Source organism: Carcharhinus amblyrhynchos, chromosome 23 (genome assembly GCF_965287045.1).
Source record: "Carcharhinus amblyrhynchos chromosome 23, sCarAmb.v2.hapA, whole genome shotgun sequence".
Lineage (NCBI taxonomy): Eukaryota > Metazoa > Chordata > Chondrichthyes > Carcharhiniformes > Carcharhinidae > Carcharhinus > Carcharhinus amblyrhynchos.
This window is the reverse complement of record NC_137346.1, coordinates 3,013,213-3,029,480: the sequence shown is the minus strand read 5'-3', so window position 1 is coordinate 3,029,480 and position 16,268 is coordinate 3,013,213. Positions and strand designations below refer to the sequence as shown.

Genomic DNA, 16,268 nt, shown 5'->3' with positions numbered 1-16,268 from the left:
GCAGACAGAATTCATGCCCAATCATCTAACTGTCTGACTGAAGGCATAATGACCTCAGATGTCACACATTTGGCAGAGATCAATGGATAAGGAACAATGGGTTCTGGTTTAGGTGCTGAAGCCAGATTTCCTGAGCTAAGAAATCAAATACCAATTGCTGTTAAGTCCTTGAACACAAGCAGAGGCCTGGGATGAGGACAGAACAGGCTCCACTGCATATGTTCAAAAATCATGTTTTCACCAAGTAGTGAAAGCAGCTGGCTGGCACTGATAGAATTGAAAGCAGCACTGATCAAAAGATTGAGGGGGGAATGATTGTTTTCTTTCAAAAAAATCAGCCTTCTAAAAGCCAGCCTACATTAGGGGGGAGAGTAGATGGCATTGGATTCTGCAAATCACCAACAGCCCAAACTATTGCCACATGATGAAGCACAAAATTCCCAACAGAACATGTGCTGCCAGTGAGTCTAACAGTTTCTGAAACAACGAAGTGCTCTAACCTTTCTTACACCCCACAATCTTGCTTCAAATTCTGGCACCCAATGACCAACGACAGAGGATATTGCACAGCAACAAACTTCTCCCTTCAATTAATCTGCTTATACACTATGCTCTCAATTTCTGCAAAACAGGCAACGCAGAGTCACAGACAGGATAAACAGCAAAACAGATCTTAATTTAGGTTCTTTTATTTAAGTTTAATATTAATCCATGCTGTGTTTCAGTAAGAAGGATACAGATCTGTATCGGTGGCTCCAGTCAGATATATCCAGTAGTACAAATTAGCTTCAAGTTACACATACTGAACAAAGAGAGAAAGAGAAGGGAAGGGGGAAAGAGGAGGAGTGGGTAGGAAAAAAAACAAAACTTGTTTTAAGCATGCAGGCTTTAACAGCAGCTCAAACACGACCTGCTCTGCCAGGATGGACAAAAAAATAACAGCAAAGGACTATCCATGGATTGTAACTGTCATCTGCTATCTTCAGGGTTAATGCACTGAAGGAAAACACTCTGCACATCAGGCTCACAGACTTAAGAGCAAGCTATTTCACTGCTCACAATAGTTTTATTTGTTTAGCCACACTGGTTGATGCAAGTACATTTTTGGGGAATAAAAGAAAAGCAAACCAAGAACATGCAGTTGCTAAGAGGGATATGATGCTTTGATGTGTTGTATTTACAACACATTTAAAACGCCGAGGGGGATCATAGCACACCGAGGAGTGGGGCTCGGTTGCCAGTCACTGCAACTCGTGACTGGCCACCAATTCAAATTCACTGCTCAGATCTCGACTGGTAAAAAGGTGTCAATTATTCACAAAGCTGTATTAAGTAGAATTGAACATTTATTCAAAAAGATTTCCAAAGAATTATGGTATCTAATCAGAAAGCAGGTCCCAGTTAAACATCCATAGAGAGCCAGCATTGCTTTTAGATTTTATTTTAAACAAGTAAAAAATAAAAATAAAAAAACAAAAATAATCCTCTGAACCCAAAAGGGCACATAGCTAATTCTGAGGTCCAGCACCAACATCAAATTTACTGGTTCTCAGCTTGGACTAGGACTGTGGGGAGGGACAGGAGAGGGGCAGACAGGGTCTTCTCATTCGCCATGTCTTCTCACTGATTGTCGTCATCAACATCTTGCACCACATCTTTACTTGGTTCTTCACCTGCGCAGAAAGGAATGAGGCAAGAGGAAAGAATCAATTTACTCGTAGCAGCATATCTAAATACACCAGCTACAGCATTCTCAGCAGCAGCTTTCAGATACATGCAGCTTTCTAAAGATTAGCTGTTGCATTCCAGCCATCGATGCCACGGGCAATTTGCCCCAGTCCATCGTCCACTTACGGCCTCACGTTCTTCAATCCCAAGAAGTGAGCCAGATTCCAAGTCTGGTCGGCTGTCAAGCAAATTTAATAACCAGACAACTGAAGTTTCTCCAACCAGTCCCCCACTCCAAACCCAAAAGCAGGCAGGACTACGTGGGGCCTTGTAATGGAATAATATGAGTAGTTCTGTACATGACACAGAGGTAAACGCTTGACATACAGCCTCAGCTGGAAGAACACGTGAAGGCAGAATCGAAAATGAACAGGGTTTGAACAGTCAGGAACTTATGCTTTGAGCATAATTTATTTAAAACTACACCCAAGATTTCGGGGGATTTGTATTCATCACAGCATAAAGGAACTAATAGGTTATAAATTCCTGGCACTAAATCCATGTTCAGACCAGTAACATGACTGGAGCATCTGGTGAATGCTAAACTTCAAGCATAAGCAAATAAATATAAGGGACTAAAGGCCAGAAATTTATAATGTATAAAAGCTTAACCTGCCGACATGTTACTTTAACATGGACATTAGCCAGCTTACTGTGGAATGGATTAATACGTATTAAAATAGCACAGGGTGGAATTTCACAAAAAGGGTCACTAACTACCTCTGGGAAACATTGTCTGTAGTTTGCTACATTAGCTCATTAAGCCCCAATTATTTAAGCCAATGAGACATTGGGAGTAGCAGCTCCCTGAGCTCTATTTCAGAAGTTAAATTCAATTCAACATATGCATTCTGGAAGTTTATCTGGGAACAGGAGGGATATTAGTATTACTACCTAGGAAGCATTTATTTGCCTGCAAACATTGGGCAGCTTACTCGGACAAATCTTGCTGCAAGAGAGGGAAGTATTACTTGCATCAAGAATTCAAGCCGCAACTAAGCACCATATTTTCACTGATTAACTCACCCAACACCTGCCTAACTACTGAAAAGCACTGGTTGCTGGAATTATCAGGTTATTAAGCATTATCTCCAGCTGAGTTGGAGATTGCACTATTCTGCAGGATGCACCAATACCAATTCAGTCCTGAAAGCTGATCAATGTTGTACTATTCCACTCTCACCAAAAAACAGAACTGGAGTGTAGGATAGAGTAGTGAACATCATTTTCTTCCCTGGCTGAAAGCAATTGGATTTCTGAAATAAAGGTCATTACCATGATTTAACTCCAGTGTTGCTTTAACGTAAGTACGTTCACAGCATTTCCACCAGCTTTTAGCCAAAGAAAGGAAGTTTGCTTAAAATTATATCAGAGGTACCAAAAAGATCAGACCAATTACACGAACTACAGCTTTAAAAGTAGAAGTATAATGCGTAACAGCATAGTGCATCACTTCTTGTGCTATACTAGGTCTAATGTTCAAATCAAGTGTCAAAGGCAATGCATGGACCAGAATTACTTTGTATCAGAAAGACTGAGGGAAATTATACAAAGGAAAAATAACTCTTCCTACTGCCAGAATCTGCACATTTTGGTGCAACTGATATAAAATATGTGCACACACCACCAGGTTAGTGCTGTTTTCTCCTCCCCTGGAACCTGGGATTCAAGCTAATCCAAAATAATGGAAGTAATCAGTCATGCATATGAAATTAATTATTGGTAGCCTCACTGCTGACAAGTGCAAAACACAAGACTCTTCACAATTTCAGGCTGGTCAGACAATTTAACGATGGTTGATGCAGACAAATCGATGCAAATGGATGCTGTAAAGTTTAATCATTCGGACATGTAATTGATCCGGTGTTGAGTGAGTTTTCTTGATTGAAAAATCTGTGCATACTGGGGATTACTCACATAAGGAAAATTAAGTGCAGGGTTTTAATTCAGATTGAAAGGTAGGTGCAAAAGAGTGCCTGATTACCTGTTTCTATTTGCAATTCTAGCATGCACCCAAATGATGATGGAACACAAGCGCTCACCAAAAGCTTTGCAAGTATTACATCTCTATGGCCTTATAATAAATACCATAATTTAAATTAACCATTATTGGTTTTAGTAGAAGATTCTTTAGACCATCCATTTCAGTGCGTTGGCAGTAATCTCCATTTGGGAGAGATTAAATGATTAAAATATCTCTGGCGGCTTTTGACCTACCTGGGATGCTTCACCCAACCTCACAAAATCACTACTGTGTATGAAATAGGATAAAGACATGACTAGTTTGCAGAGATAGTACAGCTTTCCGAACAGCAAGCACACTAACAAGCCCAAGCATTATAAGTAGATTAAATATAAACATAACCAGTTGTCTTGAGCATGCCCAGATTCAGGACACATGACCATCTTTCCTACGATGCAATAAAACTACAAGGTCCCCAAACGAAAACAGTCCATGATGCAGGGCTACAAGTATTCCAAACCGATTTGCCCTGATCATGGTGATAGATGGAACTACAAAATTATAGCAGAAAACCATGAGTCACTGAAACCACAGAAAGTACGAGCATGCCCACATGTTGAAATACAGCTCCTCAAACTATGCCCAATTCTAACTAGAATGCTGAGTCAGATCCAGCTGTGAGAGAGCCACACAGAGGTTAATGCAAGGATGGGACAGATGCCACAATACCAGACAAGTATGAAAACCACAAACTCAAACTTTCCTCCCTTACTGGTCCAGGTTTCTATTGGGTTATCACTAATTTGTTAAGAGTGCAGTTTTTTTTGCTGCAAATTTATCAAATTATTCTCACTCAAATCTATGTACACCCCTTCTCACAGCTTCGGTTGTGCCATTTTTGAAGAAGCTGCTAGGATAGAGGAAGGGAAGAAGCAGATATATCTGATCTTCATATGCTAATTCGTTTGCCAATTTGAGATAGCGTAGGTGGTAGTACCTCGTCTCAACTGCCGCAATATGAGCTATTTACAATCTCAATTCATAGCAGCAGTCTCAAAAAGGACCAAGATCAGCAAGTTATATGATATATTCTCCCAGCACTCTGCTGTTTTCTCCAGGATAAAACTCCAACAATGCAACATTAAAAACTAGGTTTGAAATGGTATTGTGACATCTTGGATGAATGACAACTACTTGGCATTTTGAATGACTTACAAAGTAAAGATTACAGGGGGAATGAATGGTTCATATCCTTTAGGAATCTATTTAGGAAGGAGAAAGGAACAGAAGAAAAACAGGAATGTGAATGTAAGATCAAGAGGGAAATTTAATAGTATTTAACAAAGGGTGCATGAAAATTAAAACAAAGATTCTTCCATGAAATGGAGAGGTGCATGATTATATCAAGTGACTGTTTTTTCCACACCTATTTGTGTAACTAGGCTCAGAAAGTGATCATTCACCCAGAAACCAAATGCAGACATATTTAGTCAATACCACGAGAGAAAGAGACAAGTCACCTTGGGAGTGAAATCCCAGGACAGAAGTTTGAATTAAGAATCTAAACACAGGCCAAAAACAGAATAAGAAGTTTGTTTTAAAGAGAGTAAAATGGGTCCCATAACAAGCTCAAAAAGCTATAATAGCTCAGCTGTCCCAAAGAGACAAAATAATTGTGATTTGACTTTTGGCTGTTTAAATATTTTAGTTTCAGAAGTAAACAACAGGGATTCAGAGATTCATTGTTGCTGGATATACCTACAGCCAACATCCTCATTACAATCTATTTTAGTTAATACTCAGGTCCAACAGTAAAAGACACTGGGTATGAAGCAAGAATAGGTACTCTCAAAAGTATCATTCAGCAGATTAAACAAAAATACACTATTAACTCCATACCAGTGAACAAGCTCTTTCTTGATTGGCCAGGACCCTCACCAGCACATGGCATCAGTGATTTAACCTAGCCCCAGCTACACAACATCATGACGAGACTTTGTGGAGTACAGGTTAACAGCTCATTAAAGCAACAGCAAATAGATAAACCTCTGTCGAAATAAGTAACATGATTGTGGGATGGAGAGAAACTGGAGCCTTTGCATCAGTCTCAGGCCCAAGAAGAATCAAACTTTTAACCCTTCCAACATTAAAACGCTGATGTGGGCTAAACTGTCAACTTCAATTGTTGAGTCTGATGTACAGACTAGAGCACAAGTCCTTGCGACTGAATGAGGTTAATCAGCTGCTGATGTTTGGTAATGTTTGGCTAATGCAGAATTAAAATTTATCTTAGGACAGACGCCAGTAGCTTGTCTCAATTTCCTTCCCATTTCACTTTGAATACACCCATGCATGAAATACGGTAGGTAGGAGAAAGTCAATGCTCATTTGGAAGGTGGTGCAGACAGAATGGGCCAAACTGCCTCCTTCTGCAACATAATTCCATGACTCTGAAATTCTGAGATTCCTCCACTTCTTTGGCTACTGCAGCTGAATGGGCACAGGGAATCCTTGCAGTATTTGTACTGAAGATTCCCCAAAGTCATTGGAGCAGATATTTAAACACCTTAAATTAACATGACCTCCCTCTCCAACTTAGTTCAGCAGGAGTGTGGAAAAGAACACTGGCAAAATAAATAGGAAATCTACTGCATTCATTGTATAAAAATAAGGTCCCTGGAAATCAGTAACTTCTGGTTACATACCATCTCCCTGCATGTCTGAAGTCCATAGTGTCAAGTTGTCACGTAACAACTGCATAATGAGTGTAGAGTCCTTGTAGCTTTCTTCACTCAAGGTGTCCAGTTCTGCAATTGCATCATCAAATGCTGCCTTTGCCAATCTGGGGAAGAGGAAAGCATGTTATTTTGTTGCTGCAGCCAACTTTAAGATCTTGCAGACTCGACTGGCACACAGCACTTCAATCTCAACACAGTTAACATTCAGTCTACTTCTTTCAACACTGTGGTTCACTGAGTAAAATCAGCAGTCATTCTAGCTAACTCCCAGAAAAAGCAGAGATGAATGGTCTGTTCATCTGTTTTGGCAGTATTTTGCAAGGACACCAGGAGAAATGCCTTGAAAATACGCCACAAGATTTTTTTAACATCCATCTGAACCACAAAAGAAAGTAGACAGGCCCTTAGTTTAACATCTCAAAGGAACAGCCTCTAACACTGCAGCAATCCCTCAGTACTCCACTAAATATCAGGCTGAAATGGAGCTTGAACGTTTTTGACTCAGTACCGAATGCACTCAATTGAGACTTGCTGACACCATGCCTCCTCCACAGTTGAAACTGGTGACTGCTCAGCCTCTACACAAGAGGTCAGAAGAGATACCAGAGGGCATCCATAACATGGATCAGCAACTTGAGAAGGTCATAACTGTCTGCCTGAACACCTTGTGTTCCAGTTTGTCTGTCCTGTACATACCTGCAGGCACGGTCAGGGGAGTTGAGGATTTCATAGTAGAATACAGAGAAATTCAAAGCAAGGCCTAAGCGGATGGGGTGTGTCGGCGGAAGTTCTGTCATTGCAATATCACTAGCCGCCTTGTATGCGACCAGGCTGTTCTCTGCTGCTTCCTTCCTGTCATTCCCTGTTGCAAACTCTGCCAGATACCTGTGGTAATCACCTTTCCTGTAATCAAGACAAAAATTAATGAACAAAACCTGGTAAAGCCACAATAATGGTTTCAACTTTTAACAAATGGGTTCTTCATTGTAATATAGCTTTAAAGCTAATTTTACTGAAAAATAGAGCAAGGGCCAGCAACACATCACCCGTCTAAACATTGGGTGACTGATCAGCTGAATCAGTGTTATATATTCTGAGTTCACCATTCACCTTCCCCTTACCTTCTACTAACCATCTTCTGAAAAATGGTGAACAGTACAGAAACATGCTGATACTCACGAGAAATAAAACTACTGAAAAGAACAAACTTGCATTTGCTACCCCACCCCCCCCACCTCCAATACGCCAAATTGAGCTGGAATTTGATAGGAAATAGCAGAATACATAAGCACAACTGAAAACCATGTTTTATTTCTGAGCTTATGATGATCAGAAGCCCGATTCTTGACTAATTTATTCTTCCCCCTCTCAACTAGGGCACTTAGCTCATTACAATACCCTCAAATGCTGTTCTCAGTTGAGGACACTTAACCTAGAGACCAGTAATTCAATCTGGGGCCCTAAAGTCAGTATGCCTCACTCTCATACTAAGCAGTGGCTTTACCTGCCAGGCTAATCTGAGGGGATCAATTTCTTAGCCAACTTTCTTTTGGCTGGCAGAAAAAGTCAATATCCCTGGCCATAGGTTCTGCTATAGTAGAGTAGCACTCGAACATACAGGGAAACAGTAACAATAAACAACTATCACAGTCATTTGAAGTCTAATGAGTTACAGGTCACCATGCTTCAGCATGGAAATGTATAAGAGAGACAATGGCTAGCATTTCAAGAGTTGATGCAGGATTTACAATAAATTTGCTTTCCTGTAAGGTACAAAAAGCCAGTAGAAAAAGTGATCCAACCTTGGCTAACAAAGTTAAGCACTCTATCCGAACAAAAGATGAGGCATATAAATCTGCAAAATAAAAAACTGTAAGCCTAAGGATTGGCAGCATGTTAAAATTCAAAAGAGAACCAAGAAATTGATAAGAAAATAGAATATGAAATTAAACTAGAGGAATATAAATATAGATTGTAAAAGCTTCTATAGACATGCAAAAAGGAACAGGTTAAAGACAAATGCAGGCTCATTACAGAAGAGTTTATAAAGGGTATTAAAAGGAAACGGCAGAGAAACTAAACAAATACTTGGTGTTAGGATGAAAATACCAAAAACCTCCGTATAACACTGAAGCCAAGTGACAAGGGGGTTTAAAGGTCTGAAAGAAATATTAGTAAACAAGTAATGCTGGAGAAATTAATGGGGCTCTAAGTTGACTAATCCCCTGGACATGATGATCTATATCCCAGAAAGTTGGAGGAGATGGCTGCAGAGATAGGGAATACATTAATGGTCATCTTTCACAATATTATAGATTCTGGAACAGTGCCTGCAGATTACAAGGCAGCAAGTAACACCCCAGTATTTAAGACAGAGGGAGAGAAAACAGAACTACACAGACCTGTTAGCTTGACATCAATATTAGGGAAATGCTAGAATCAATTCTGAAGGATGTGATAACTGGTGGCTTAGAAAATAATGAGATTGGGCAGAGTCAACACGGATCAGTGAAAGGCAAATCGTTTTTGACAAGTCTTTGTGGATGATGCTACCAGAAAAGGGTGAACCAGTGGATGTGATAGACTTGGGTTTTCAGAAGACTTTCACCAAGGTCCTACACAGGTTAGTAAGCAAAATTGGAGTTCACGGGATGGAAGAAATATAATGATATGGACTAAGGATTGATTAACAGACCAAAAGAAGGATAAACAGCTCATTTTCAGGTTGGCAAGCTGTGGTGTGCTGCAAGCATCAGTGTTTCACAACCTATACTAATGATTTGAATGTGGGGACCAAATATATTTTCAAATTTGATGACAAAGTTTGGTAGGAATGGGAGTTGAGGATGATGCAGAAGCTTCAAGGAGATTTAGACAGACTAAGTGAGTGGGCTAAAACATGGCAGATGGAACGTGTGGAAAAATTGTGAAGTTATCCACTTTGGTAGGAAAAGCAAAAATGCAGAGTATTTCTTAAATGGGGAAAGATTGAGATGTGTTGATGTGCAACAAATCCTGGGTGTTCTTGCTCATAAGTTACCGATTCTATGAAAACTAACTTGCAGATGCAACAAGCAATTAGCAAGGCAAATGATACGTTAGCCTTTATTGCAAGGGGACTGGAATACAGAAATAAAGTTTTGCTGCAGTTTAGAATCTTGGTGAAAACACACCTGGAATACCGTGTATAATTTTGGCAGTAGACGCTAAGTGCAATGAAGGTTCACCAGACTAATCCTGGGGATAATGACATTGTCCTAAAGGCTGAGGAGACTGGCCTGTATGCTCTAGAATTTAGAGGAATGTGTGTATAAAATGTTTACAGGGCTTAGGGAGAGGATGGTTTAGAATCAGGGGACACGTTCTCAAGAACAGGATGTGGGCCAATTAGGGCTGACATGAGGAGACATTTCTTCAGTCAGAAGGTGGCAAATCTTTGGAATTATCTACTCCAGAAAGTTAATGAAGATCAATGATCAAGCTCAAAGCAGAAATGGACGGTCTTCTGGACATTAGTGACATTTAAGGGATATGGGGATAGTGCGGGAAGATAACACTCAGGTAGAAAATCAGCCATGATCAGGGTTAAATGGGGGAGCAGGCTCAATGGGCAAAATGACCAACACATTCCTAGCCATGCCCAGAGATGTTCAGTACATACATTTTATAGTAGAAAACCTTTGATTCTCCAGAGTTGGCAGCAGGAATGAGGTGTTTATCCAGTACATCCAGAATGTCATTACAAATTGATTTCAGCTCATCCTCAACCTGAAATTATAAGATTTAAAATTACAATTCAGAGATCAAACTCTCACAGACTAAGATTATTTACTGCAAATATATCTGTGTTACTTTATCATGAGTGTATAAATTAAAAGGAACACCATCATTCGTCACCCAGATAAAAGTATCCTCAATTGGAAATAATAGTTTCGTTATGTATTTGTAAAAATATGTATAGAAAGCCATAGAAATACCATCATGAGCCATAGAATTCAAGACTTGTGAATTCCAAGCAACAGTGGCGAAGTGCATTTGTTTTACTTTTGTTCACATGCAGCCATGACAAATGCTCCAAGGTTGTCTTCACCAAAGCTCAAAACCATTTTCAGCAGTTGCAACAAGCAACCCTCAGAATAGTCCCCTCAGATTTGTTGTTGCTAACCTCTATCCAGTGTGGGTAAATATCTCTGCTATCCAGACTAACATGGTGAAGATGGGGAGGTAATGGCCTAATGGTATTATCGCTAGGCCATTAATGCAGACACTCAAACTAATGTTCTGTGGACCTGGGTTCAAATCCCACCATGCAGATGGTGGAATCTGACAGGAGAAAATCTGGAATTAAGAATTTACTGATAACCGCAAAACCACTGATTGTCAGAAAAACTATTTGGTTCATTAAGGTTCTTTAAGGAAGGAAATCTGCCGTTCATACTCTGTCTGGCCTACATGTGACTCTAAAGCCACAGCAATGTAGTTGAGTCTCAAATGCCGTCTAATGGCTTAACAAGCCACTTAATTGGAGAGCAACTGGGAATGGACAATAAACGATGGCCAACCAGCAACATGTGGAGATGCCTGGACACCAGGTTTAAGTTCAACCAGTTTATTTAATAGTAACCCACAAGCTTTCGGAAACACTGTTCCTTTATCAGCTGCGTGGAAAGTTCTGATCAGAGAAGGGCATATAGAGACACAGTCTACAGAATACTGATAGAGTGCGAGTCTTTACAGCTAACCTGCTATTCAAGCCTTAAAGATGCAGGCAACGTGAGTGGATCGAGCATTAGGCAGAGGTTAAAGAGATGTGTATCATCTCCAGACAGAATAGCCAAGTTCCACACACGAGGACAACCTCAACCGGGATCTTGGGTTCATATCACATTATCTGTAACCCCCATGACTTGCCTGAAATTGCAACATCTCACTTAGTGCCCTGTCTGGAGACAATACACATCTCTTTAACCTCTGCCTAATGCTCTCTCCACCCACATTGTCTGCATCTTTAAGACTTGAATCCCTCCTACTATTATTTCTGCCAAAGTGGATAACCTCACACTTGCTAACATTATACTCCATCTGGACCTGGCAGATGGAGTATAATGTTAGCAAGTGTGAGGTTATCCACTTTGGCAGAAATAATAGTAGGAGGGATTATTTAAAAGGCAAAAAGCTGCAGCATGCTACAGTGCAGATGGACCTGGGGGCCCTTGTGCACGAGTCGCAACAATCCAGTCTGCAGGTGATCAAGAAGGTGAATGGAATGTTGGCCTTTAAAGAGAGGGGGATAGAATATAAAAGTAGGGAGGTCTTGCTGCAACTGTACAGGGTACTGGTGAGGCCGCAGCTGGAGTACTGTGTGCAGTTTTGGTTGCTGCACTTGCGCAAGGATATACTGGCCTTGGAGGGAGTGCAGAGGAGGTTCACTAGGTTGATACCGGAGATGAGGGGGTTGGACTATGAAGAGAGACTAAACAGACTGGGTCTGTACTCGTTGGAGTTTAGAAGGATATGGGGGGATCTTACAGAGACGTATAAGATAATGAAGGGGATGGATTGAGTAGATGTAGAGAGATTCTTCCCGCTTAGAAAGGATAGCAGGGCTAGAGGGCACCGGGCGGGGGGCTTCTTCACTCAAAGGGTGGTGAACTTCTGGAATTCTCTGCCTGTTGAAGTAGTGGAGGCTAACTCACTAAATATATTTAAGTCACAGGTAGATAAGTTTTTGATAGACAAGGGAATTAAGGGTTATGGGGAGAAAGCGGGAAACTGGAACTGATCCACTTCAGATCAGCCATGATCTTACTGAATGTCAGGGCAGGCTTGAAGGGCTAGATGGCCGACTCCTGCTCCTATTTCTTATGTGCTTATGAATAGCAGGTTAGCTGTAAAGACTCGCACTCTAATCAGTATTCTGTAAACCGTGTGTCTCTATGTGCCCTTTTCTGATCAGAACCTTCCACACACCTGACGAAGGAACACTGTTTCCAAAAGCTTGTGGGTTTACTATCAAATAAACTGGTTGGACTTTAAACTGGTGTTGAGACTTTTTAAACTGTGTCAACCAGCAACACTTATGAATGAATTTAAAAAAATCAAAATTCAGTATGTGCACTTTTAGACCAGAGACAAAAAAGACTGAATAACTGAGCATTCACACACACTTTTTAAGAAGTACTCCCAGGACTGAAGAATTTCCTGGGTCAACTGTTACACAAAATGCCTGATGCATATGTCACATTCCTAAATATAAAACATTGAACTGACTACTTCAATGACACCATCAGGCAAAGTTCCAAGCTTGAGTTTAGATTGATGGAAAAAAAAGTTCATGCAGCCAACTTTCAACCAGAGCATTTGGGGATTTTGTTTCCTCTTCCCACAGGAATAACGCATTCCTAGAAAAACTATTCATTTGATCTGAGCACCAGCTGCACTAGGAGCCTGCCATTCAGTAAAGTTAAGATTTAGTACACTGGCTCAAGTTTTCCCAACACAAGCCATTTGTCTTCACAAGTAGGTGATTTTATTATAGCTGGTTCATTACCCACACTCACTCCTAAGCATATTTAGAAAACTGCTTTAGATTACAGAAGTAGGACCTGGTGCTGCATCTGAAATTAAGTGCAGTATAACCTGAGACATACACCACCTACCTAAGCGTATATTTTAACTAACTCCCAACTGGAACGCAGGAAAGTAGAGGCAGGCTTTTCACCTAGATTTGCCACAGGAGGCCCACCTGATGTTAGTGGCTGGAGCAAACTTTTTGTATCTTAAGATTTTGTATCTCAAGTTCAGCACTTGTTTAAATTACTGAGTTCATGTGCCAGCAAGTCTTTTCAAAAACCAGGGGCTGTAGACTTTCCTTAACTGAAAAAAATTCAGGGTTGGGTTTGCAGTTAAACTACAGCAGTCACTCCAATCAGCAGCTTATTTAAATCACCACAGCATCATACCTGAGTCAGAAGATGAACATGAAAATGTAATAACGAGGTCCCTGCTCAACTCCTGTGGGTGCTTTGCCAACTATCAAATTGCCACAGTTGACAAAACTATTAGATTGAAGCTTTTGCTCAACCCAATTTCTATCTGGCAGTCGAGTTAAACTCCACAACTCAAATGTCCATGAGGGGATTCAAATCCTCTTAGTATTTTCACATTTACTGGACATGGAATTAGAATTCCTCATTTGCATTCCAAAGGGAAACACAGCCTAGAAAACTTTTGCTGCACTCCCTCTATAGCAAGGGCATCCTTCCTCAGATAAGGTCATCAAAACTGCACACAGTACTCCAGGAGTGGCCTCACATTTATCCACATTATACTGCACCTGCCATGCATATGCCCGTTCACTGTCTGTCCAAGTTATGCTGAAGCATCTTGCATTCTCCTCACAGCTCATCATCCCACCCAACTTTGTATCATCTGCCAATATGAAGATAATTTATTCGGTTCCTGCAACCAAATCATGAAAATATATAACAAACATTTGGGATTCTTGATTTGAGGTCCCTGCGATACCCCACTAGTCACTGCTTATCAATGAGAAAATTACCCATTTATTGCAACTCTCTACTTCCTGTCTGCTAACTAGATATCCATCAAGACATTACCCACAATCCCATGTGCTTTAACTACTACACAGTAGTCTGCTATGTGAGACTTCGCTGAAAGTCTTCTGAAAAGTCTAAATAAACCACATCATTGATTCTCCCTGGTCAACTTGACTAGCTACATCCCAATGAAGTCCAATAAATTTGTTAAGCACGGTTGCCCTTTCTAAATCCATGCTGACCATCTTGATTATACCACTGCTTTCCAATTCTTTGCTCATGGACTTTAGCAGATTCCCTACTACCAACAATAGGTTCACTGGTCTGTAGTTCCCAGTTTTTTCTCCATCTCCCTTTCTGAATAGCAGGCTTACAATAGGAACCATTCCAGAGTCTGAAAAATTTTGGAAAATTACATGACCATTGGATTTACTATTTCTTGAGCCACTTCCATAAATACTCTGGGATGAAGATTATCAGGCCCTGGAGATTTATCTACCTCCAATACCATCAATTTCCCCAAAACCACTTCTCTATGAGAACTGATTTCCTTCAGCTCCTCACTGAAGCGTGTTTCTCAGAACTTCTGCTACATCATTCGTGTCTTCCTTTGTGAAGACAGAAGCAAAGAATGAATTTAGTTCTTCAGTCAGTTTTGTTCTCTGGAATGAATTTCCGCCTTTTCTGATATATTTGGTTATTACAGTAACTGCCTCCATTAGAACATAATTCAAGGATAAAAGGTTAGTCTATTGTATTGCCTTATAAAAGAATTCGCAACTTTTGTGAATGCCAACAAGATTGTTTTTATTACCATATCCAGTTGCCTTGACAACTAATGGCTTAGTTAACCTCAGAAAGGCAGCAAGAGTCAATCCTCTATCACCTTACCTGGTAGGTTACTGTTCCTCATATCTGCAGTTACTGCAATGCATGTTTTTGTAGGATGACATCAACATGGATGAGACTTTTTTTTTCTAAAAAGATACTGAAATATGAATCAAACTCACCAGCTTAAACTCACTTCCAGTTTCTTTGGTGGACTCAGTAACCAACCTGTTGCCAAGAAACAATTGACATACTGGCTATTTCACACATCTCTAATTTGTAAGGCATGGATGGCAAACCTTTTCGTCTTACCGTTTTTCTGTATTCACGGATCATTTTTAGTTTGTCTTCTCCACCTTTGTTTTCCTCCTTTTGCTCAATACTGCTGATTATCCTCCAGGACGCTCTCCGTGCTCCAATCACATTTTTATAGGCCACAGACAGTAAATTCCTTTCCTCAACCGTCAACTCTACGTCCATGCCAGCTACCCTCTTCATTGATTCCACCATTTCTGTGTCAAGGAAAGAAACAAAATAACTAGTGATCATCAATGCATAATGGGCTAATTCTTAAACTGAGCTTCAGTTTTCATTATTTTGGAGTGGCAGAAGAAAGATTAATAGAACCAAAGTGCAAATGGCATCTAAACCCCAAGTTCTGATATCTCACAGCATAAAGTAGATTGAGTAAAACACTGCACACCAAATGCTATGTCCACACAAACCCAAACACAGCCAAACCAATCCATTAGTTTCTCAGCAGAAATTTTATTTTCCAATATACCATTTTAGAAATTCATACCATCTTATGATGTAGTTGCTACACCATTTCAAACGGTAAAAATGTAATCCAATCATTACTTTTTTATTGTTTTAACTAAATTTCTATGCAACACCAGAAACTTTTCCAATAACCTGCAAAAGCAAGAAACTTCAAGTTGCATTCATTTGATCAAAATGTACATAAAATCAGTAGTATTATTCTGTATCGGGCTTTCAGCCCACAATAAACAATTACCTGTGCAGTTTAAGCAACAAGTCCAATCTCTACGTCTAATTTAGTTCCAGAACGGACAGACATTGCACAATTGGCACCCCATAAAAAGTTGCTCAGTGCACCACACCCATATATTGGCCAAATGCCTGCAGTTACTTTGCTTTGGCACACAACAGCTCCACTTTTACAAACTCAAGCACTCAAGGCTCCTTGAGGTAACAAAGTTACACCTTCTACCCATTCCACCCAGGCTATGTTTATGCAGAAATATCCCCTCATATCAAGCTCTACCCCAGCAAATACAGTTGAATAAGCTAGACCTATCACTTACAGCATACAACATCAGATTGTGTCCATGCTGCATGCAGCCTTTTATAAACTCCATGCAATTTGAGAATGGGCAAAATGAAAAAGCGTAGATTGCCATTCATTGTGCAAATATGCTCAGTTGGCTG

The 16,268-nt window shown here is 40.2% G+C and overlaps 1 protein-coding gene across 2 annotated transcripts in view; it reads right to left on the bottom strand.

Annotated features, from left to right (window-relative positions):
* Positions 1-673: 673 nt before the first annotated feature.
* Positions 674-16,268, bottom strand: part of ywhae1 (tyrosine 3-monooxygenase/tryptophan 5-monooxygenase activation protein, epsilon polypeptide 1) — a 40,665-nt gene continuing 25,070 nt past the window's right edge. The window contains exons 2-7 of one of the 2 annotated variants that reach the window (XM_080210832.1): positions 15,129-15,328; positions 10,091-10,197; positions 7,126-7,332; positions 6,397-6,533; positions 4,907-4,953; positions 674-1,673 (exon numbers count right to left, since the gene is read on the bottom strand). In XM_080210832.1, the coding sequence (XP_080066958.1) occupies positions 4,946-4,953; positions 6,397-6,533; positions 7,126-7,332; positions 10,091-10,197; positions 15,129-15,328 (659 nt within the window). In that variant the 3' untranslated portion in view covers positions 674-1,673; positions 4,907-4,945. The remainder of the gene's footprint in view (positions 1,674-4,906; positions 4,954-6,396; positions 6,534-7,125; positions 7,333-10,090; positions 10,198-15,128; positions 15,329-16,268) is intronic. The other variant, XM_080210831.1, reaches the window with a different exon arrangement.